The 25154-nt window shown below is 36.0% G+C and overlaps 3 protein-coding genes across 4 annotated transcripts in view; 2 read left to right on the top strand and 1 right to left on the bottom strand.

Annotated features, from left to right (window-relative positions):
• The first annotated feature begins 9166 nt into the window (after positions 1-9166).
• On the top strand, positions 9167-11817 carry LOC133520934 (tRNA (guanine-N(7)-)-methyltransferase). The gene is made up of 6 exons (XM_061855642.1): positions 9167-9399; positions 9492-9601; positions 10075-10259; positions 10348-10461; positions 10941-11042; positions 11646-11817. Exons 1-6 carry the CDS (start codon positions 9326-9328, stop codon positions 11781-11783), a joined length of 723 nt encoding a protein of 240 aa, XP_061711626.1. The 5' UTR covers positions 9167-9325; the 3' UTR covers positions 11784-11817.
• Positions 11806-16382, bottom strand: LOC133520925 (superkiller complex protein 3). Its single transcript, XM_061855618.1, has 2 exons — positions 16181-16382; positions 11806-15930 (listed from the first exon to the last, which is right to left on the bottom strand). Exon 2 carries the CDS (start codon positions 15928-15930, stop codon positions 12118-12120), a length of 3813 nt encoding a protein of 1270 aa, XP_061711602.1. The 5' UTR covers positions 16181-16382; the 3' UTR covers positions 11806-12117.
• Positions 16383-17341: 959 nt separating this feature from the next.
• Positions 17342-25154, top strand: part of LOC133520923 (rotatin-like) — a 55145-nt gene continuing 47332 nt past the window's right edge. For both annotated transcript variants that reach the window (XM_061855610.1, XM_061855609.1), the window contains exons 1-10: positions 17342-17577; positions 17662-17849; positions 18870-19066; positions 19576-19680; positions 20440-20638; positions 21374-21511; positions 22141-22356; positions 22758-22927; positions 23418-23625; positions 23860-24324. In XM_061855610.1, the coding sequence (XP_061711594.1) occupies positions 17535-17577; positions 17662-17849; positions 18870-19066; positions 19576-19680; positions 20440-20638; positions 21374-21511; positions 22141-22356; positions 22758-22927; positions 23418-23625; positions 23860-24324 (1929 nt within the window). In that variant the 5' untranslated portion in view covers positions 17342-17534. The remainder of the gene's footprint in view (positions 17578-17661; positions 17850-18869; positions 19067-19575; positions 19681-20439; positions 20639-21373; positions 21512-22140; positions 22357-22757; positions 22928-23417; positions 23626-23859; positions 24325-25154) is intronic.

The raw sequence follows: 25154 nt of genomic DNA, 5'->3' as shown, positions 1-25154 counted from the left end.
TACCCATAATGCGGCATCAGTGCCAATTATCAGCACGTCACGTTATTTGTGTTGAATAAACGAAACAAACACAGTCAACAGTATTAACTTAAGAGTACTTTGCTATTACTAGCGGTACCCTAAAAGCTTTTAGTGGTGGGTATTATGGAGGTTCACGTTAATATAAGAAAATCGTCAAAAAATGTATAAGGTTATGCCTACATAAAAATGTTAGAAATATTTACTTAGAACCTTTTAACGGATTGAAAAGGTAACTTTAAGATTTGAGATTAGATTAAATAGTAACGGAAAGAAATAGCGTAGCAAATAAATTCTAAAAAGCATACTTTCGTATGTGCAGTAAACATGTGGGTGGGTTACGTGTATATACTTCAAATAAGGTGTTACAAGGCGTATAATTTTTTTGCAGTTGGTCGACTATACCTATACATAACGACACTTATACGTCCGACTGGTCTAGATACCGGTGAAGAGTTAAAGACCTCAAAAATTTACCGCCCTTGAGTTTAACTGGTGAAAAGTGGATGAGATAAGTAAGAACAACGTACTCTGGTGTCGGGAGGTCAAAATCCCTCCCTAAGCCAGCGAAGATAGTGAGTCATATCATACACCTATAAGATAACTGACCAAGCTGTCATGATTACATTAATCCAATCGACACAAAGCGACAATCCGAATAGTATATCAACGTAACAACGTGCCAATGAGCTGTCTTTGGCAAACAGTTAAGATGGTGTAACGATGATCATAATTAAAACTCGACAGCAGAGGACCTACCACGAAACACTTCATTCGTTCGGTCGTCTATTTCTTGTCTTACATATTCAAGAGATAGAGATAAATTTCGATAACTGTTCATAGTAGGCCCTCAGGTGGCAGGAATATCCAGCGTTTAATAAACTTTGGAGTAGAATTAACATTTTAATAAGTACGTAAATTCTGAAGCACACATATGGAATGGAGCGAAATAAACCAACAATGACAAAGAATCACATGTAGAACCGGATGTTTGGCGAGATACAATTCAAATTGCCGTCAAACGTGCAATGTAGAGTGTACTGGACTGGATACATTTTTATTTTACACACTTTTATTTAGCTTCACCGCGTATCTTCTTTGTATACAATGTAATCTTGTAACTTAAATTTGAACCACTTCCTGGTGTCTGTTTGAGCTGAAATTTGGTATACTTCTGTATTTCCGATGACAATGCAATAGCATACTAAAATGGAGCTGATCTGATGATGCAGTCGGAAGGCAGCCAAAGGAACTCTACGATGGGAAAACTTAAACACATTGAGTTTAGGCTCATTTGAAAGGTCTCGAGAAGTACTTGATAGACATACAAAAAAGAGAAAGTGCAGTCGGCAATAAAAGTGTGTGTCAAAAATATTTTTGACGGTTACTTGTTTTCTATTTAGTTTCATTTACTTTACTCTTTTGCACGTCTCCGAAACAGAAACCATTTTAATTTCAAACAAAAAAACCTTTTAACGTGATGTAACATACAAGTATTGACAGGTAAATGCTATAGATTTCCTTGAGGAAATACATGTTTATGAGAGGAGTCCGTTAGGAGCGAGAAGACAACTAATTTAGCTCCGTTTAATTGCCTGCAGTCTCCAGTTAGCTATCAACAGATTGTATTAGACCGAGACACTAAAGTTATATATGTCGGCTAATACAACACGACATAATAATGCTTGCCAACGTGTTCACTACACTAGCAGCTTGCAATTAATGACACTAATGGGACGATAAGTTACCGATATGGCGTTTATTTTATCTTAATGCGCCTATTAATCCAGCATTTCATAGTATAATTAAGTATCCAATAAATAGCAGTATGGAGTAGTATGTAGAGACGTGTATAGAACTTTTGAACCGTCACTCCATTGAAATAGATTCGTATAAGCATTTTTTTACCTCGATGGTACCTAAAAAATGTTCTGAATCCTTTGAGACAATGTTTGAGACCCTGAGTAATACAGCCCGTCCTCGCTTAAATTGCAATAATCGTATTCGTAACTTGAAGTAGCTACATGTCGGCCTTTACTCGTATTCACTAAAGGCCGCAAAAAAAAACTAACCTTTCATCTGAAATCTAAAGAACGTCAAGGTTACTATTAGAAGTATTAGAACAAATTAAATTATTTTCTGAAAATAAAGGAGGAAAGGTAGGATTTTCAGGCGCCGAAAGCCTTCAGTAAGAAATGACCAATGCCGCCGTGATCCCGGTGGCCGAGTGGCTCAGGCACCTGCCGCGATAGCAGAGGACGCTGGTTCGATTTCAGCCTGGGGCATTGGAGGCCTAGGTCACTTTTTCTCAGTATATAACATTTATTTCAGTGTATAACGTGAAAGTTTTCAATTAGACAATATTATTAGAGTATAGTTTAATATTAATATACCTAAATTTTATTCAATATCTTGATTCTTAGACATTATTAGAGTCAGACCAAACTAAGTTGGCAGCGATTTTGATAGCCCAGCCTGTGCAAGTGTTGAGTAAACGTCATAATTTAATAGAAGTTTGACGGTTAAAATAACACTTGCACTGTCTGGGCTGTCAAAATCGCTGCCAACTTAGCTTGGTCTGACTCTATGTGAATAGATTTTCTGAGTTATTTTTCTAATAGTGTTTAGATGGGGACTGGCGACCTATATAGTATAAGTGGAACTAAAAGTTTTACATATCTCTGGAAGTCAAGTAGAAGAATATTTAAATTTAGCTAGTAATACTTCTTTAAGACATTTATTAAGGTTACGATTAGGTTTTTAATTTATGATTCTAATTTAATATTTATATGTTAATGAAGTAAAGTTAAAAAAGCGGCCAAGTGCGAGTCGGACTCGCCCATGAAGGGTTCCGTACCATTTATGACGTATTAAAAAAACTACTTACTAGATCTGGTTCAAACCAATTTTCGTTGGAAGTTTGCATGGTAATGTATATCATATATTTTTTTTAGATTTTTCATTCCGTTATTTTAGAAGTTACAGGGGGGGGGGGGGGGGACACACTTTTTTTCACTTTGGAAGTGTCTCTCGCGCAAACTATTCAGTTTAGAAAAAAATTATATTAGAAACCTAAATATCATTTTTGAAGACCTATCCTTAGATACCCCACACGTATGGGTTTGATGAAAAAAAATTTTATTTTTATTTTTTATGACGTATTAAAAAAAAACTACTTACTAGATCTCGTTCGAACCAATTTTCGGTGGAAGTTTTCATGGCAATGTATATCATATATTTTTTTTAGATTTTTCATTCTGTTATTTTAGAAGTTACGGGGGGGGGGACACACTTTTTACCACTTTGGAAGTGTCTCTCGCGCAAACTATTCAGTTTAGAAAAAAATGATATTAGAAACCTCAATATCATTTTTAAAGACCTATCCATAGATACCCCACACGTATGGGTTTGATGAAAAAAGATTTTTTGAGTTTCAGTTCTAAGTATGGGGAACCCCCAAAATTTATTGTTTTTAGGGTTCCGTAGCCAAATGGCAAAAAACGGAACCCTTATAGATTCGTCATGTCCGTCTGTCTGTCCGATTCTGTCACAGCCACTTTTTTCCGAAACTATAAGAGCTGTACTGTTCAAACTTAGTAAGTGGATGTATTCTATGAACCGCATTAAGATTTTCACACAAAAATAGAAAAAAAACAATAAATTTTGGGGGTTCCCCATACTTAGAACTGAAACACAAAAAATCTTTTTTCATCAAACCCATACGTGTGGGGTATCTATGGATAGGTCTTCAAAAATGATATTGAGGTTTCTAATATCATTTTTTTCTAAAATAGTTTGCGCGAGAGACACTTCAAAAGTGGTAAAATGTGTGTCCCCCCCCCCGTAACTTCTAAAATAACAGAATGAAAAATCTAAAAAAAATATATGATATACATTGCCATGTAAACTTCCACCGAAAATTGGTTTGAACGAGATCTAGTAAGTAGTTTTTTTTAATACGTCATGAAATTAAAAAAAAAAAAAATTTTTCATCATACCCATACATGTGGAGTATCTATGGATAGGTCTTCAAAAATGATATTAATGTTTCTAATATTATTTTTTTCTAAACTGAATAGTTTGCGCGAGAGAACCTTCCAAAGTGAAAAAAGTGTGTCCCCCCCCCCTGTAACTTCTAAAATAACAGAATGAAAAATCTAAAAAAAATATATGATATACATTACGATGCAAACTTCCAACGAAAATTGGTTTGAACGAGATCTAGTAAGAAGTTTTTTTTTAATACGTCATGAGATTAAAAAAAAAAAATTTTTCATCATACCCATACATGTGGTTGTGGGGTATCTATGGATAGGTCTTCAAAAATGATATTAATGTTTCTAATATTATTTTTTTCTAAACTGAATAGTTTGCGCGAGAGAACCTTCCAAAGTGAAAAAAAGTGTGTCCCCCCCCCCTGTAACTTCTAAAATAACAGAATGAAAAATCTAAAAAAAATATATGATATACATTACGATGCAAACTTCCAACGAAAATTGGTTTGAACGAGATCTAGTGAGTAGTTTTTTTTAATACGTCATAAAATTAAAAAAAAATTTTTTTTTCGTCAAACCCATACGTGTGGGGTATCTATGGATAGGTCTTCAAAAATGATATTGAGGTTTCTAATATAATTTTTTTCTAAAAAGAATAGTTTGCGCGAGAGACACTTCCAAAGTGAAAAAATGTGTGTCCAAAGTGGTAAAATGATGAACGAGATCTAGTAAGTAGATTTTTTTAATACGTCATAAATGGTACGGAACCCTTCATGCGCGAGTCCGACTCGCACTTGGCCGCTTTTTTTTTCTATTTTTGTGTAAACATCATAATGCGGTTCATAGAATACATCTACTTACCAAGTTTGAACAGTATAGCTTTTATAGTTTCGGAAAAAAGTGGCTGTGACAGAATCGGACAGACAGACGGACATGACGAATCTATAAGGGTTCCGTTTTTTGCCATTTGGCTACGGAACCCTAAAAACGGGTCCTTTAGTCGTATATATTACTGGTATTAAGTACATTAAGTAAGAATTTTAACTCAAAATTTCTTGCTTGTAGAGGCCTATTTTACGCTTTTCCGGGGAAATTTTAATCAGTGGGACAACGCGTAGGCTGGCATTAAGCTCTTTGCTCTATATTTAAGCTTTTGTTTTCCCAATTCTCGGCATAGACAAAGCTTTTTTTGGCCAAAATTAATAAATTATGTGTAAGGGTAGTTTTTGGAAGCAAAGTAATTTAATCACGATTATAGAGATTATTAATGCGTGAAAGATTATCTAAAAATAAATGTATTCACACAATGTGCATAGCAAACAGGACATTGCAAGGTGCTAACCGTCGGCTCAAAGGAATCAAATAGCATTATTGATGCCATAAAATGCAGGAGTGCCTGCTCAAGTGTCACGCGCCGCGGCTCCGGTTTGATTGGTGGAATTAAATCGAGTACCCGCACCTCGTTCTTGGTAATTTGTCGGCCTCGTGTCGTACATTCATTACATCGCAGCTGCAAACGATTAAGTCGCGCGTATTTGTTCTAGTAGGTACGCGGGTCAATGATGCCCTACTGCTAATAGATACGAGTATGTTGAATCACACTTTTTAATACCGACACTGAAACTTCAATGATTGTGTGTATAGATAACCGATTAACCACACGTCAGCAGTAGTGGTGCCTTGTATGACACAAATTTACAGACATAAAGTGAAATGCCACGATCAACTATCCATTTATTACGGTTTACAGTTTACCAAAGAACATAAAAGATTTACGATTTTATAGCTATAGGGACGTGGAGCAGAACGAATGTGTGTGTTGCTATTATTATTACATTATAAAGCATTTTTTAATCAATTTAGTAGCCCTATTAGTGTTAGTAAAGTATATCTGGCTACTGTTTCAACATTGTATTAGTTTTGGTATACGATACTTTAATCAATAGAGTTTAAAACAGATGTTTTTAATGTGAGTGGTTAATAACAACATCAACAGTAGTTTTAATGGTGTTCAAGGCTTTTAAAGATGGTAACAATACATTGTATAGATAACTCGACCATCCACGCTTGATTAACATGCGTAACTTGACTGCAGATGTAAATATCGTAAAATAAGTAGTACAAAACAATGTGCATTCAGCATTGTGCTGTGTCGTATAAATACTGACTAAGGCGGAAGGGTTTCATTGTAGCAGACCATTGTATTGGAATCTTAAAATAGAAGCCATAACCTACTACACGCGTCGAATCCATCGAATTGCATTAAATTTGTGTCGCAAGGTCAGACTCTTAATGTTAATCAAGATTGACCCCGCTTTTTTGAGATTATCAACGTGTAACAGAGCCAAGGACGCAAAGGCCACACAATCACTCAGTTGAGTAAACACGAACCAGAATTAAACAGAAAAGTTACTCATGCTATGTTAAAGAAAACAGCGAGGTTCTTTGTCGTGTTTAAGTGTGATGACTATAAGACAAATATGATAAAAAAACAACCGAGCTATGAGACGGCACGTTTCAGGTAGTGGTAGAGGGACGACGACCGGTTCGAATCGAAAAAAATGACAACAAAAACAACAGAGCGTAGTGAAGTCAAGTAGGTACAACAATACCATGCACACTAGCACCAGGCGTGTTGTCATGAGCCGATTGAACAGTTGGAAAATGCATTAACCTCTATACCTCTTGACCTCTATGATGCTCTCCACTCCAAATGTCTTTCCAGTGGATGAGGTGGTGCAAATGGTTCATATAGTTGTGGTGGCGCGCAACCACTTTCTTGCGGGAGTCGGTCGGAGACGGGGGAGCCGTGAGGGACTGCCGACGCCCGCTGGCGGCGGCGATCACGGCTCGGGGAAGCTGAGACGCCAGCAGGCGCTCCGTCTCCGGGCCCTCATCGGACGATATGCTGTCTGTCAGCATTCGCGAATTCCTCACTCTGCTTCTAGGCAAACTACACTGGGAGTCTTGTTTCTTCATGTTCACTCACTGTTTATGTTCGATCGGATTGATGTTATCGCGAGTTCGCGGACACGTGCGGCGCGGCCGGCGCCGGAGCGGAGACAGAGCGCCGCGGTCGCACGTGGGCGCCGCGCCGGCAGTCAGCAACCGGCGACGTCAAAACAACGGCTTGCACACGACCACTGGCTACTAACCAGAAGGTCTACCATGAACTCCGTAATATGTATATCACCATCATTGTCATTCGATGAATGGTAGAGTGAAAGATCGAAATAGAATAGACGAATTTTAACGCGAGCTTCGCGGTAATTGCTCAGCCTGTGGTTAATTCGTTGACTACATCAATATATGTATAATTGTCATTTAATTTTGCATCATACTAATATTGCGACAATGATAGGCAAAACAAAAGGGGGATCCTATATTGTTATCTAATGAAGTGACCCGTTCAAGTAGCCTTAATAAGATAACAGAATAATGTGCAATATATACAGCCACAATTATTATAATTATACCAATTGAAATAAATAACTTGCCAGAATAAAAGCTATTGTTGTTATGTATTTTATATAATTTTTACTATTTACTAAGAGTTAAAGAGTTCGTTAGTTAGTTATTTTAATCTATATATGGCCTTGGTGCTATCAATGTAAGAGTAAATATGCTTTTGAACAGGTCTGTTTTATTGTCTGTTATATTCACAAAAACATATTAGATAAGATTCAACTTAAGTGTCAATAAGATTTGTTCATATTTATTACCGCAAAGGCTAAAAAAAAGAAAAGTATTTTTTATGTATTTTTATAAACTCAATTTTAAAATAAACCTCATGTTATTTTATAGTGATGAATCATAATCTTTACCAATGTCTTGATTCCCAGATCTTGAACAGATATTACTCACAATGTTTAAATACTGAAGTAAATAAATATAAAAATATTTTACATTATTAATATTTTAGTATAAACTTAGAAAAAGTAGCATGTAATATTTTGCTTTAGAAATATGTATGAGTATGTGTGTATAGTGTATGAGTGTGAAATATGTATACTTTATCAATATTTTACTATTAAATTAGTCCTAATAAATATAACATGAATCACTGCTGCTATATTACAACACTGCTGACACACTACTACGAGTTGAAATAATTAATTTGCTACACAAAGGAATATAAAAATTCTGTGAGTAATAAATTGTTACACAAGAAATAAATGAAAGAGATTTGATGTTTAGCAGCAAATATTTTGCCATAAGACTGCAGTATATTTAAATAAATTTGTTGATTTATAAATTTCTTACACTTAATATCTTTGAGGTTGCTTCACAACACCAGTATTGGGTGCAGAGTAGATTCATAAGTTATGACATTATATTATGATTCATGGCCTTTAATACACCCATCCAAAGAGCATATAATGCATCCATCTATCAAAATGGTGTACCTTATGCGGAATATATTGCCACTATATTTCATAGGGCTGATTTCAAATTTGTCTACCCATGCCAGAAAAATATTTTAACGGAAATTGTTTTTTCGTTAAAGGTTAAGTAACTGTAAACATAAATAGTGTTCTGTAAACATAAATGCAGCTTCATTATAAAACTAAACGATATATTACTTCAATCATAGTAAGATACATTTAAAAATAATGGTTTTCTTTTTGTAAATAGTTATTATATGTCCGGAAAATTGTATAGAATGAAGCACTTACCTATGGTAGAAACTATAACTGGTGCTCACAATTACTTGATAGCTACATTATAACAATATCGTCTTTAAAATCACTGAATTTTTTATACTAATACATAATTCAATAAAAATCTGAATCTCACTTCAGCGACCATAGGATGTCAGAAATCTCAGAAACGTCAAATCCAACAAATTTGCCAGATCTAATATATAGCGTTTCTAATACCGAATACCTAGTCAAGCTACTTTTAAATATATTAAAATATTTTTGGATCATTTTCACTAAAACAGTATACTGTACCGATTATAATACCTCCATATCAATAAAATGATTTATTTCTTCGTTCTTTATTTCTTATCCAGTGTACGGTATGGTGGATCTTTCTCTTTTACTCTCACTAAAACGTATTCAGAGTGATAGAGAAAAATGGCCGCAAATGACGCACTTCGATTTTCGCGGTATAGCCCGAATCTGAACGCACTTAAATGTCAATTTGACAAGAACATTTGTCATTCACACCTCACACATGAACCGACTACGGAGTACGTAAACAATGTAAATATTGTGAATTTCCTAAGGGAATAAGATTCATATAACATATTTGTATGTTGTAACTATTAATAAACTTAAGTGGTATTATATGTACCATTAAAGGAAATGGCATTGCCTCAGAAGAAATACTATAGGCAACGTGCACATTCTAACCCCATTGCTGACCACTGTTTTGAATAGTAAGTCAAAATTTGGTACACAATCATTATGATAATCTTTCTGTAACTAACTGATTTTCAAGAATTCACTACACAGTATCATTTTGTTTTAGCCCTGCTCACCCAGATGATTATGACTGGTCTACCTTGTATCCAACACTTGAAAACAATGAAAAACGGGTTGAATTCCTAGATGTTGGTTGTGGATATGGAGGCTTGTTAGGTATGTATATAATGTAAGTGCGAATGCAAAAATAATATTTTTATGAATATTATTCATATCAATTACCAAACAAATATTCTCTATTATCTCTATATTCTCTTTTTGATATTTAAATTTGTTAAATATCAAAAAGTGGCGCTATCTAATAGACCAAGGGTATGGCGGCAAATTTAACACATATCAGTGAATGAATAAGGATCAAAGTCAAATGGCATTTTAAAAGTTTTAATAATGTGTCGAAAGATGGCAGTAAATTTACTGCGGCTACATAATTTTCTTTAACAATTCACCTCTGTTTCAAATTCTCTTTGATTATACTAATGCTCCTGGGTCAACCGCATTCGAGGGAAGCCAGTGCTGTCAAACTGGTCTAACTTGACAGACATTCAGATGTACTTTCAGAGTAGACAACAGTTATACTAATGCTCCCAACTTTCCCTTTAGGGGAATTCATACAAACATTCTCTTTACAGTGACTTTGTCTCCTATGTTTTCTGACAACCTCATGCTGGGATTAGAAATAAGAGTGAAGGTGTCAGATTATGTCAATGACAGAATTAAAGCTCTAAGGATACAGCATCCAGACCAATACCAAAATGTGGCAGTTTTAAGAACAAATGCAATGAAATATTTGCCTAATTTCTTTCACAAGGGCCAGGTTTGTAAGGCATATGTAATAATTAATAAGGCACCTTTTCTCTGTAATTGATATTTTATGTAAATATAACTATTTATTAATGTTTCAGCTTAAAAAGATGTTCTTCTTATATCCAGATCCCCATTTCAAGAAAGCAAAACATAAATGGAGAATAATTAACAAATGGTTGTTATCAGAGTATGCTTATATTCTAGCAGAGCAAGTAAGACATCCTTAGTAACTAATTATTTACCATCATTGATAAACACCATATGTTTTCAGAAATTAAACTCCTTTTGTAATCCAATGCCTGAAATAACTATTTTGTTTTCGATTAAATAATAAGTGTAAGTGGCTTAGCAGTAAGAGTGTGCAACTTGCAATCTGGAGGTTGGGGGTTTACACCCTGGCTCGTACCAACGAGTTTTTCGGAACTTACCTACGAAATATCATTTGATATTTACCAGTTGCTTTTCGGTGAAGGAAACTAGACTAATCCCAATAAGACCTAGTTTACTCTCTGGCTTGCAAGGTCAAATGGCAGTCGCTTTCGTAAAAACTAGTGCCTACGCCAATTCTGGGGATTAGTTGCCAAGCGGACCCCAGGCTCCCATGAGTCATGGCAAAAAATGCTGGGACAACATGAGTAAGATTCATAAATGTAAGTAGGTATATCAAATAAACCTTTTTTGTTTCTTACAGGGTATTGTATATACTATCACAGATGTAAAAGATTTGCATGAATGGATGGTGAGTCATTTTGAAGATCATCCTTTATTTGAGAAAATATCTGATGAAGAATTGGTGAGTACATTACGGTGCCTGATACTTACAAATACAAATTCATAACAGTGTTACATTTATGCTGACTACCACACTAGGCATAGATATATGAATATGACCATGGTCAGCAAACATCGCTTGCCCTAAGGATGCCTTATCAAGTTATTTGTATAATATTGTATTGTAAGGGATAGTTCCATAGATTAGAAAGAATTGCTGTCAAGCTTCTGTGTTGTACGAAGTTTCCTTTCTGTATGGTAGTGTAGTACTATTACTTATTCTTCATATTGCGCCAATCTCAAGAAAAAGGGACCTTTGGCCTTCTTATGGCATACAAAACACCATCTAATTGAGCTGTCAAACTTATGGCTACAATGCTTTACTCTGCTTTACACATTAGTCTTTCCACACATGTTGTCATAACTACTTATTTTAACTGCTTAAGAATTTTTAACCGAGCGTGCTTGTGTCGCGGTCGTTAGGGAGGTTTGTCTTATTTATCAGACTGGCGAACTGAGCTGGATATTATATGCACTACGGCGATTAAAAGTTTAAAACCCAACCTAAGATACGAGTATCTTTATAGATGAAAAATATTACTATTAAAATAACTGTTTCTTTCAGAAAAGTGATCCAATTGTGGAAAAGCTTTATGAAAGCACCGAAGAAGGTCAAAAGGTGACAAGAAACAATGGCGACAAGTTTCTCGCAGTATATAGAAGAATTTCAGATGAAATGGCAAAAATCAAAAATTCTAACTAATTTTTCATTTAATAAAACAGTATTTTGTGCTGAATTCATTGCGTTTTATATTTGATTATAAGTTATAACCAATATTAAAAACTTATCTTTACATACAGACCACACTTTAGTATAAAGAAATGCATTAAGTTAGTACATATTTATATCATGAAGGCAATAATATTTATTTAAAAAAAGCAAGAGTACATTAAATATACAGAATCGTATTTAAAGTTTTTTCCTAATCTAATTAAGGCTGAAAATTCTATTTATATGTTTAGATATATTGTAAAAGCATAAAATTGCAAATACATATCATATTAAAAATAGTAAAAATACTTAAATTTCTTATTGTTTACCTACTGAGTTTTTTCTCTACAAGATTAACCCATCTACTTAAAGAGCGCGAGATTTCTAAATGTCTTCGCATATGCCCTGCAGCAGCTAATAACCAGTCCTTCCTTTCCGTCCATTTTTTGTGTGACAAGAGAGAAAACAAGAGAGCAGCCCAGATCTCTGCCTGATTAGGATATATGTGTAAGCCTTCTTTAGCCAGCAACAGGGCCTTGGCTTGGTTGCCCGCAAAATGCTCGGCAATGCTGGCAGCAGAAATGATTTCAGCTGGATTACATTTGCAGTCTCCATAATGGGCTAAGCACAATGCTCTCTGCGCACAATCGCTGGCCACCTTTGATCTCTTACTGGATTCTCTCATACAGTACTGGGCCATGCAAAACCACAACAGGGCATTGCTTGGATGATCATGAAGAGAATCACTAAGCAATTTTATAGCTCCATTAATGTTTTCATCACATAAGAGAACATAAGACTTCAGAAACCCAATATCAAATCCAAAGTTACTATCCATTTCATATTTTTGCATCTCACTTACAGCAAGCTTAGACAGACTTTGATCAGAATGGATAAGTCCTAATGAACAAATTGCAAATAAGCTGTATGGTGTGGGCTTCTTTTGAGATATTTGGATGCTATGGAAAAGTAAAGTTTTTGCATCATCTGCTCCTTTGTACATATAGACAATGCCTGCCATTGCAACAAGAATATCTGCTTTGTCATCATCTTTATTGCTCAACCAATGCAGAGCCGCATCATAAGCTGCATATGATTCTTCATAAAGGCCTTTCTTATACAGGGCAAGAGCTAAGCCACATGTAGAATCCAAGCTGGCTTCAGTTATTGCTTTATATACTTTCACTGCTTCATCATATCTCTCCATTCTCATCAATATTCTCCCCATATTCAGGAAGGTAATATTTCTGTTTTCATCATCTGCATACTGCAATGCTTTTTCATATGATTTAAATGCCGCCCTGATAAGTCCAAAGCGTTCTTGGAGGATTCCGATAATCGTGTAGGCACAAGCATTATTAGGTTCAAAAGTAGAGTACCACTCGACAAGATCTATAGCATAAGGAATTGCATGGAGACCATCTATAATATACTTTAACTCTGAGTTTTCTTTGTAGTTACTACTCTTTTTTAATGTGCGGCACACCCAATCAGCATAGCCAAGTGCACTTTCAGGGTGGTATCCAAGTCGAGAAGCATGTCTGAAGAGGTCCATAGCTTCCTCTTCCCTAATGACTTCTGCAATCAGTGCCTGTCCTATCCAACTCAGAGGATAAGAAGGCAGAGTCGACTGTCCACGCCAAAAACAGTAGTTAGCCAACTTGTGATGATTTAACTTTAAGTACAAAGTTCCCAAATTACACCAAATTTTGGCAACAGACCATTTCCGAGTTACAAGTAAAGCTTTGATGAAACAATGCTGTGCAAGATCAAATTTCTTTATAAATAGACATATTTTCCCGAGCAAATTCCAATTTCTCCAATGGGATGGTTTTTCCTTTATGCATTGAAGTGTCAGCTTATAAGCTATGTGGCAATTAACCAATTTCCGAGATTCTTGATAGAATGCAAAGTAAGTTGATGCTAGCTCATAAGAAGCAGATAGTTGATTATTTTTAGCAACAAGAGAGTAACATGCAATCGCTTTAGGGAAGATGTCTAGCTTCTGATATGTCTGGATATTCTCATCAGATTGCACAAGTAAATCTGTCATATACACATAGGCATATTTATTTGGCAGAGTGGTGACAAATATCAAAGTATCTGCTAAAAGCTTCCAAAGACAGATAAATTGCTTTTGTTTCTGTAATGCTTTGATAAGGTAATTTATGGCTTGTTGAGCACAATCTCTAGCACTGCCATATACTTTAGCCATTACTTTTTTCTTGGCAATCCTCATCCATGTTTCTGCTATGCCTTTTAAAGCTAACATAGAATTAGCATCAATTTTCAAAACTTTTTCGTATGTAGCAATTGCTTCTTCATACTGTGTTAAGAGGGAGTGTATGTTTCCTATTTTAGTCAGACAGTGTGAGCTCCTGCTAGGATTGGCTGTCATTACTTTATTATAAGCTCTTAATGCTGATGTGTATGAGCCCCGAGAAAAATATGCATCAGCTAAACATTCAAAAGCAGCAATATTGCTCTGATCACTTTTGATAACATTTCTAAACTGTACAACAGCATTTTCCCACAATCTTTTACTCATATAGTGTAGCCCCAATCTGAAATTCAACCAAGACTCCTGTGTGTTCTTCTCTGCAGCAATCAGGAGTTCAAAATCAGCCTCTTTTAGTTCCAATTTTGTGTAAACTTCACTCAGTTTTCTAGTTATTTTGGGATTTGTACTTTCCAAACTGTGGGCTTTCTCATAACATTTTCTTGATTTTTCTAAATCCTTCTTGTAATCATGGTAGAAATGACCTAAATACAGAAATGTGTCTGGATGGTGTGGGTTAAGTCTTGCTGCTTTTAGTAAACTGATTTGGCTCTTTTCATAGTCCTTCAGTTTCCAGAGAGCCTTGCCCAAGTAGAACAAACACAAAGGTTCATCATTAATGTCTTGAAGAAGTGATACAGTTTCAGCATATTTTTGCTGTTTCAGTAAAAATAAAGCTTGGAGCTGAAGGTAGTATTCACTCGACTGAAGCAGGTCCATTATGTGTTCTGCATTTTCATTAGTTTCAATGTAACATTCTGTGAGAATGGCTTGCTCTTTAACACTCAAAGTATCAAGGGGTATTTCTGATGCTGTAGAAATGGCTTGTTTCCATTTCCTTTGTTTGGCAAGGGATAAAAACAAGAATCTTTTCAAATCCAAGATAAAACTTGGTTCTTTAGCTTTAGGGAGGAAATTTGTAGCTAATTTTTGTACAACTGACCATTTCTTTAGCATCATGGCACATTTTATAATAAATGTTGCTTCTGTAATATCTGCTTGGTGGTAGTTTATCAATGGAACACACTGCTTATAAGCTTCCAAATATTCTGATTTGTCAAAAAAAATCATACACTTTAGCAAGCCAGGGTACTTGGAATTTTCAATTCCATCTGTTATTTTGTCTACAAGACTCTCTATTGGTATGTTATTGAATGAGTTATCTTTAACATATCTGTTGCATATGTGTTTGCAAGTGAATTCCCGTAACACAACATTTTGTGTAAAGAATTGAAGGCCTATAATTTCATCTACTGCTTTTGCATAGTCGCTTTTTTGAAGTATTACTTTGGCATAAAGTAGCTCTAGAGAACTGCTGGGATCTTTTATGTAATACTGATCTAATAGGTTTAAAGTTGACTGTATGTCATCTTCTTTACAAGAAATACCACTCTTAAGAAGTTCTAATAGTTGATTTTCTACTGCAGCTAATAATTTCGCTTCACTAACTTTGTCTTTATAGTGGAGAAGGGTAGTGATAGCTTCTTTGCTTTTTAGATGGCAGCCGAGTTGCCCAAGTTTGGTAATTATTTCGAAGGCTTTGTCTTCTTCAATTTGCAATTTTAATATTTCATCATAGACAGTAATCAGTTTTGTCTTTGAGGATTCATCATCTTTTCGTTCATAATAGTTGGCAAGGCCATGCCAAGCTAATGGATGATCTGGTTTGCTTGCAATAGCCTTCTGATATGCCAGGGGTGCTTGATCAGCATCTTGTAGCGATTTCCCAAGGAGCACTAGTGCAATATAGTTTTGTTTATCCTTTCTCAGAATATTTTTGCAACATTCTTGTGCATCTTTGTAATTGTTATCATCAATTAGTTTCCTTGCTTCCTTCAACAATGCTTTTATGTCAGCCATCTGTAATTCACAAATAATGTGCTTTCATTATTAGACACAAAGTATGTATCAAGACAATTAGAATAAAAATACGTAGAAATATAATAATCGGTAATCAATATGGAAAATTAAAAATATCAACAACTTTTCTTAGGCAGTTGTCGGTTTTATATGCAAAGTGCTTTCGAAGAAAACATCTTTTATTGTACACTTATCACAAACAATTACGAGAATAGAATTATACGATTCTAACAAATGTAATTTAACCTACCGCATATATAAATCTCGAGACTCATGAAAATTCAACATATAAAAGTAAAGAACCACCACAAGACAATGTCATAATGTCAACCACATTGAACTGTCACTGTCATTATAACCGCAATGTTGCCTTTAGGCGAAATAAGAAAACCGGGAACATCGCATCTTAAAAACCGGCCAAGAGCATGTCGGGACATGCTGAATTGCTCAGTGTAAAGTTCCGTAGTTACACATCCACAGGCGCGGATACAAGATTTGGCTTAGGGGGGGGGGGGGGGGGCATTTTGAGAAAATCATATATTTTTGCACAGGAAATAAGGTAAAAAAAAATGTTACTCAATTTAGTAATGTGAGAGCCAGGGTTTTAGGGGGGGGGCCATTGCCCCTGTGGCCCCCCCCTTGTATCCGCGCCTGCACATCCATCACAGTAGAATGCCTTGAATGGAGGCTATTAGTAATTATCATGTACAGTCAGCAAAATGGAGTACCTTCGCGGTATGGCTTTGTTTGAACTAAGAAGGGAAGACTTTTTGCAATAACTCAAAAACGGCTTAACCGATCATGTTTGCTACTACGATTCACTTCACGTGACACGCACCTTACTGTGTCTACTTCTTTGTTTTTCTTTTATCGTCTTTGTAATCAAAACTAATTAAAATAATTATTTTTATTCTAATTCTAAATTTTTTTTTTTAGTTTTCGCCTACCACTTTGTTGGCGTGATTGTTTATTTCAATCAATCCCATTGCCAAATTGCAAAGGGTTATGATTTAATTGACTACGTAACCCTAATAATGTGACCGCTGGAATTTTATCGAATTATTTTGATTTATGAATTGAAGTGACGAACTGACGATAAAATATGAATCGTCATGTTTTAGTTTTCCAAGGTAATCAATATTAAAAGCGAATTATTGTAAATATCACGAAAAATGAGTTAATTATTTGATTTCATTTTATAACCTTTTAAGATCATTGAAAAATATGAATCTAAGCCTAAAATAATAACAAAATAATACTTCATTAAGGGTAAATATCTATGATTGGACCATCAAAAAACGTAGAAAACGTGCCAAAGCGTGGCATCTGGTAACACAGCCAACATATTTGAGACACGTATAAAGAAGCTCAATCTATACACGATTTCAATTAGTAAATGTAGATTATTGGGTCGACCGGCTGGATATTAGCTGTACATTACAAAAGCTGTCAGCTGTACATTACAAAAGCTGTCATGGACTTTTCGTTATATTTTCAAAAATGTGTAAACAATATAGTAATTTAGCTTCTCTATTGGAAGTTATAGCATTTTTTTAATTAGAATTACGCTCGGTACTTATTACGCTCCATGTTCAGAGTTCATCATGACATCCGCTGAATATTTATCGAATTATATTAAAAAATTAGGTAAGAAAACTTATAGTTTGCCAAGTGAACGTAAAGTTCCGTACATTATAATTTTCCGTATATATTTGTTAAAATCTCTTTTAGGTCATCCTATAAGGGAAATACGTGAACGTTCACTGCAGTTATTGACCGCTAAACTGCGTTTGGGTTGGGAGATTGAGGATGAATTATCTGGTACTCGTGAACTTTTGGAGGCTTTGCTGGCATGGTTCCATGTCCAAAAACCTACACTCCAACGAGAAGCACTACAATTATTACTAAGTACATTAATGGTAACTATCTTAGATAGTAGTTAAAATTACATAGTTGCACCTTATTTTGTTTATGTCTGGATCGGCCGGTCAAGTGCTAAAATGCTAATGACATATAAGGAAAGGAATAGGAATAATGGAGTATATGTCAATAGTTGGGTTCACACTGAGCGAGTATATGCGTAAGGCAGTTTCCTTGCGCACAAAGCAGCCAGTGTAGATGTGCCTCGGCCGAGGCATGTCTACAGGTATGTCTGGCCGTTTTGTGCATGAGTAAATTGCCTCGCGCGTATGCTTGCTCTCTGTGGAGATTCTCTTCTTATGATGTATAATAAGTACATCTACAATTTTTTTCAATCCAAGTTTTCTTTAAAAAATTCAACTAAATTGATTGTTTGTACTGAATAAAAAATTTACTAGTAGAGAACAGAGTGACAGACTTTTTGTATAACACATGGGTTTACATCACAGATATGGCCTAGATGGTGATTAAAGTGCAGTAAGGTGCTAAAACACAGAAAAGTTCGATTATCTAGAAAACCATGAAACTTTTACAGACATATAAGTTCATTATCTGGACCAGCCTAAGGTGCCCTGTCGGTGGTTAGAAGGTTATCCATTAACTACTGGGCTCCTGGTATATCCAATAAGATTTTTTATGTATGAAAGTTATCACCATTGGTAATATCAATTATGTCGAAACTTCATAAGAAAAAATAATTGAGTGCATAAAAAAGTAACACTAATTTCTGCTCAATTAGTCCTGTTCCTTATGTCATTTGCACTTGAGCATCTGATCCCTATTCATGTCCTATCCCAGGGGCACCAAATATCAGACGTCTCTACATTACACTATTACTTTTGCTTATTTAATTAACTCAAGTAGAAAAGAATCACATTAGACATTTATTTTAAAAACCTGACCCCTGAAGAAACGAATTGGTGGCCCCTGTCCTATCCTTTAGTCATTAGAAATAAATGATAAAAGTTTCTGATGTTATTATGAAATTAATGTATGTTAATTTTTTCCTTAATTTATAGACAAAAGCGGGTAATTATATAATCAAGGAATATGGAGTTAAGAGACTTCTATCTAAATTGGATGCCCTAAAACACAAAATAGACGAAGATGCTCATGACACCTACCGAGAGCTGATAGAAAGTATCCAGTTCCTTAATATAGTAGAAGAGGGGAGCAATGTGGATGTGCCGCGCTTAACTATACCTTCTGTTACTAGGTAAGCAATTACTAAAGTGCAGGCAAGCCTGCGAATTTGCTTGAGAACTGACAACAAAAGAGATTCTACAACATTTCTATCCAAGAAACATTTTTTGTGGTCTTATATTCCATGTCATCCAGAATGATATGCAGATTTGTCAAATCTAAGCTTAAATAACATGACAATACGAGTCAAGGCCCGCGTCTTCGTGAATAACACAATCTATATCTATTAATGAGTACATATATACATTATTTCTCTAATGAAAATAAAAGGTACAATTGAGGCTCTTCAAGCCATCCAACAATGAACATTTAAGTGTTCTTAGATGTCTGAAAACAATTTCTAATAGGATTGGCTCTTTTTGTGAAAAGTGTACTGACTTCTGATTTAGCTTATCGATTGGGCTCCATGAAGCAGTGTGTTAATATATAGCAACATTCTTAGTTGATCACTGTTATAACTTATATTGTTTAAAATTAGTCAGCTAACTGTGTTGAATATTAAACTACTAACATTTTTTCCAGTTCAGACAGTGATAGAGATTCAAACCAGGATTATTTGACAGGCTTGAGGAATGATTACCAGTCATCAAGAGATGGTTCCATATCTAATGAAGATCCTGTCAATGTGTAAGTATTATTTTCCTTTCTTTTTGGGGGGCATTCCAGAATAGTGTTGGGTATGTTTTTTTGAACTTCTGATAAAGCTAATAAGCCTATATTTGGCAAGATAATGCTTTGTTAATTTAGCTTTAAATTCAATAGTATACTCGCATAATACAGATTTCTCCAGGTTATTAAGGTAGCTGCCAAATGCGCCACATCCCCGACAAAGTAGACCTTTTTGTGGAATGCTGTTGGGTAGCTATGACCATCTTAACTTATCTTATCCTCATAAAAACTCCACCACTACCACCAGAACCTTGCTTCGTACGCGCCACTACATTTCAACTTTTTCTTTTGCGGTGCATGCCGCAACCGCTGTAGGGAACTATTGAGTGCGTCAACTTCTGGCTGATTCCAGAGCAAACTGCCCAATCAGACTCTACACTATTCATCGGAATCACACTTTCTGTCGCGTAGTTTAAGGAATTTATTTGTAATATTAAATAAATATTATAGGACATTATTACACAAATTGATCCACACATAAGGCTTGTGTTGTATGTACTTGGACAACCATATACATAATATATAAATACATAGAAAACACCCATGACTCAGGAATAAATATCCGTGCTCATCACAAAAATAAATGCCCTTACCAGGATTTGAACCCGGGACCATCGGATTTATAGGCAGGGTCACTACCCACTAGGCTTAGACCAGTGGTTAATATGAGCCTTGATCCTTGAATCAAATGCTAAATAAATAATTACATTGTTTCAGGTCCAAGGATCACAATGGCATCAGGTTACTCCTTTTTCCTTGGGTATCGCTGACGTCATCTGACTCCAAAACTGTGATGCTGGTAGAAGATGCATTGAAGCTGCTGAAATCTACACGGCGTTGCTGTCGCTTCATCTGTGACGTGTTCCTTAGGGATTTTCCAGCTGAAATATTTCTGAATCGACCATCAATTGTACAGGTACATATATTATAAAAAATAAAGGAGATATATTTCTGTTACTGCTAGCCGAGACTCAAACTCGTGGTTCTGAAACCCCGGCTTACCTCTCTACCAAGTGTTTCAACTATATCCTTCATAGTTATGCATGCCTAAAGGTAGACGTCCACAGGGCCGCATCGCTCATATCGGACGCATCGCACGAAACGGATCACTTTTGTGACTTTCTATACAAAGAATACTATAATCCATTGCATGCGATGCGTCCGCTGCGTGCGATGCGGCTCTGTGCTGCCTCTCCACGGAAATGGAGATGGAAAAGAGAAGAGATGAATAGCATTGGTTATAATCCACGTCTCCTCTCATCTCCTCAGTGAGAAGGCAGCTATAGTGGGGCTTCTAGCGACATCTACCGTAACAAACTGCCATGCCGTGCCGTAGCAATGTCATCAATTGTGACTATATTGTAAACCTTGTTGCATTGAAATAAGGTCGACCAATGGTCATTTTGGTGTCTCCCTTTTAATTTATCATGAGTTTAAAAAAACTAAACTTACTGTACATTAGCACTTTACATTTGTCGGGGGCTTAGTTAAAAATATTGTGTACGGTAAAATATAAATAACAAGTTGTATGTGAAATTTGATCACCATAAAAACAGATACTGAACTTTAATTTAATCTAATTATAATTCAAGACCTACTGCACGAATCCACGTTCGAATACAAGAGGTTAAACATTATTTTTGCTTTCTAGAACCTCCTATCGATGGCAAACACCGGGCAGGGCGGACGTCTGAATGAGGTGTTATTGGTTTTGCTTAGCATTACCCAAACTCTGAATAAGAGGGTCTTCGAATTGTCTTCTGTTGATTTGGTTAATGATGCGTACAAGGTAAAAAAAATGATTGTTTTAACATAGATAAAAAAATATATTAAAGTGTTACAAAATATTGTCTCAGTTGTATGTTTTTTCGTAACAGAATTGTCAAACAGGGATGTACGTTATCTAATTTAGCTGTCAGATTTGCCAGCCCAACCTTACAGACAACCGCAGCTAAATAACACTAGACCCTACTCATAGTGTTGTATTCCTGCCGGTGAGTAAGGTTCCCAGAGCTCAATGAGGCTGAGGGTGCGTGTTAGGGTCGGCAACGTCGGCAACATAGGCTACGGGGACTGCTTACCATCAGGCGGGCCGTATGCTTGTTTGCCAACGACGTAGTATTAAAAAAAAAACGATCTTTTGAACATCGACATGACTATATGACTTAGTATTTTCCTTGTCGTTTTAGTTTAAACTTTGAAATTATTATATGTATAACCCATCCTACTTAGAGTAGGAGAGTAGGCTACTCTCAATAATTCCTTCCGTCATCTATGTATCCGACTAGTTTGGCTACAGCTAAGTTTAAGTCTGTTGCAATATCTGTGTGCCTCCACCGTAAAAGATATGGTTTATTTTGTTTACATTTTTCACTGTCAACATAACAGACCGAGTTTAACACATTTTCTGTTCCACAGATAATAGACTCCAAAGAAACAGATGACGGCATGAATGCAGAACTCCAAGAGCTAGCTGGCAACAGTTCCCCTGAATTGCAGGATGACACACTAGCAGCTTTGAGACAGTGGCCCGCTCCCTTATATGCTTTGGAAACTACACACACGGTGCTTACTATTATGGCTAGAAGTGTTGTGCTGGTTGATCCGGAGGATAAAAGCGAAGTTTTAGATGTGGTAAGAATTAACCATGAAGTGCCAAACTTCAATAATTGTAATACCGTATGTAGGTCAAACTTGATTGAGTAAGAGTGTAAAGTCCAAGACAATATAGTGCTTCGAATTTGAGAGCTAAACGAGATGGCGCTTTTTTTTTAAAACATTACCGCTACTATAATTGGTGGCACTTGGACATGCTGGCGAGTTCTACAAGCCGAAAAATATGTATTACTTGGTTACGCTTCACTATTGGTACAGTACAGTATTGGTGGTGGGTATCGGTTTTTTAGCATTGTTCTGTTCTTTAAATTTACATTATCATTTAACAGCTAAGGTATAGTCCTTTCACTCCTTGCTGGCGTAAACTTTTATAACTGTTAGGTATATAGCATGTAATATTATAATGATTTGTTTTTCAGAAAACGTTAAACACATGCCTTAGCCTAGTGGAGTCCCTTATTCAGCTTCTGCTAGAATGTGTAAAGGAAAGTTTCTGGATTGCCGACCATACATCTAAAACGCACAGAGACATAGCGCACAAAAGTTGTATGGTTATGAGACTGCTTGGGGACCTGTTGACGAAATACAAGTGAGTTAAAAAGATGTGATATTCTATAACTAGGTATAACTAACTAACTATAACTTAACTAACTAATTAACTTTTCGATCTAGTATAGCTAGTGTTTAGGACCCGTAGGTCTATGATGATCGCGCTTTTATCGCTTGCCATCGTGGCCGTGACTGTCTAACAAGTATGTAAGTGTGATAGTGACTGGTGACTAGGTAGATGATAAAAGAGCAAGCATTTTATGAGTGCTGGTTGCTTATGTCTATTATTGTGTTCACGATAAAATATATTGGACTTGAAAATGATCATACCTTTTTCACTCTGCATTCACAGCTTGTTTGATGATAGTAACAGTTTCGGTAAACAAAAGGTTCCACTTTTTCGGCTGTCAATAGGGATCATTTTTAACTGTATTTTTATACCACCAGATTATTAAATTGACAAACGTCTAAAATTATACACACTTTTTGTCTGAAAATAAATCGTTCTATTTTATATTAATTTATTCCAGAAAATCATACACGAACTACCCAGAACTGAGCCATCATCGAGTAGCATGGTTTCGCCTAGTAAAGTGTGCTGAGAAGTTGTTGCGCTGGGCGCGACGCTCCGCCCTACCGCCTTCCTCGCTAATGGTCGCCTTGCAGGCTGCGCAGCTCGACCCAGCGCTGGAGTTGTTCTATCCGAGTCTAAGCGAGGATGTTTGTGAGGTGTTACAAGTAAGTTATGTAGTTGTAGATTATCAAGAGATGAGATATGACTTAGAATTTGGTAATTAGCCCACGCTAGTCCAGAGACCACTCTCTGGACTCTGGGAGCGAGGTTCGCAACCGCGTTGCGTTCACACGCTGGGACGACTGTCAGAAAAAAACAGAACTTGGCATGGTTTAGTGAGGTCTGTTTGCTCAAGTTAGGTATATTATCATTTCATTATCATTTTTCTGTACTTGCAGAGTACTAAAATATCTACGAGTAACGAGTTTAAAACAAAATATCAAGAGTTATCCAGGCTCATAGAAGCGATGGACGCGGCAGTTAAATTTATGAAGAACAAAAACTCATGTCGCAGCAGCAAGCAAGTTCTGAAGATCATAAAAAAATCTTTACCGGTCATAGAAATACACTTAAATGAGAATTATTTGGACGAAGTAGCTGATATACTATTGAGAAAGGCTAGATATATGGACTTGAGCAATGAAGATTGGACTTTAGCTCGAAGTATAGCCCTAAGTCTGATGGCACATAATGTGAATTGGGTTGCTATAAAGTTTTACAATCAACTGGCAGATATGGTGAAGTCTGTGTTGGTGGATGAAGATATAAATCAGATTGACAATGAGAAGTGCTTGACATTACTTGGTGATGTTAGTATTCTGACTGAGATTTGTTGTCATGGGATGTCTTCTAACATAAAAGAGGCAAGTTTTGTTTAGATATTTTTGTCATTTTATTTTTTATCTGTTTAGTAAAGAGTTATTGATGGAAGAGGTCAAAGTGTAATTAAAGCAACGTCTATTTTAAGTATTTTAGCTGCCTATTAGAAAAAAAAATCGTGTTATTTCAACATATAAATTATAAACTGAAATAGATGCCATATACGAAAGAAAAAGTGATCATGCCCAAAAATTCGACCTAGGGTCCGGTCTGGTATCCCTTTTGAGAATTTTGGAAGAGTATTTCGTAAGGTATTTGCTTACCAAAGCCGTTGCTCTCTAAAAGCCCATTCTGCTTTTAAAGCGCTTCATAGTATGGGTAAGCAGTTCTCTTTTCGAATGTATACCTGTTCTTAAGCGCTAACCTCTTGAAGGGGTATAATCCCTTATAACCCTTATGCCATTTTCAACATTCTTTTCATTAAAATAGAATCAATATTGCTAATTTATGTTTAAAGTGAAGGACTGGGTGTTTGCGCGTTGACAGCACAGGTGTCATAATTTTTTTGGTTTAGGTTAGGATACCCTTTCATTTGTAGCGGTAGCTCTGTAAGGGACATCCCTTTCTAGAGCTAAGCAAAATGAACGGGTAATCAATTCAAAGGGAAAGTAAATCGTTGGGGCTAAACGATAAAGCCAGTTAAAAAGGTTTTTTCTGAGGCGGGGTGGATGGGTCCCTGACCCATGCCGCCATGACCCAGGTGGCTGATCGCTTTTAGGCATCTGCGGCAAATGCAGAGGACGCTGGTTCAATTCTAGCCCTGGGCACTAGGGCACTGTAGGGTGTGGTCACTTTTCCTTTCGCATATGACATC

Source organism: Cydia pomonella, chromosome 9, assembly GCF_033807575.1.
Source record: "Cydia pomonella isolate Wapato2018A chromosome 9, ilCydPomo1, whole genome shotgun sequence".
Lineage (NCBI taxonomy): Eukaryota > Metazoa > Arthropoda > Insecta > Lepidoptera > Tortricidae > Cydia > Cydia pomonella.
Note: the sequence above shows the minus strand (reverse complement) of the source record. Positions and strands in the feature narration are given on the sequence as shown.

Coding starts and splice junctions, on each gene's coding strand:
- LOC133520925 (XM_061855618.1), bottom strand. CDS start 15,930: ATGGCTGACATAAAAGCATTGTTGAAGGAAGCAAGGAAACTAATTGAT.
- LOC133520934 (XM_061855642.1), top strand. CDS start 9,326: ATGGCATTGCCTCAGAAGAAATACTATAGGCAACGTGCACATTCTAAC. Junction 9,602..10,074: donor TGGATATGGAGGCTTGTTAG/GTATGTATATAA, acceptor TTCTCTTTACAG/TGACTTTGTCTCCTATGTTT. Junction 10,260..10,347: donor ATTTCTTTCACAAGGGCCAG/GTTTGTAAGGCA, acceptor TTAATGTTTCAG/CTTAAAAAGATGTTCTTCTT.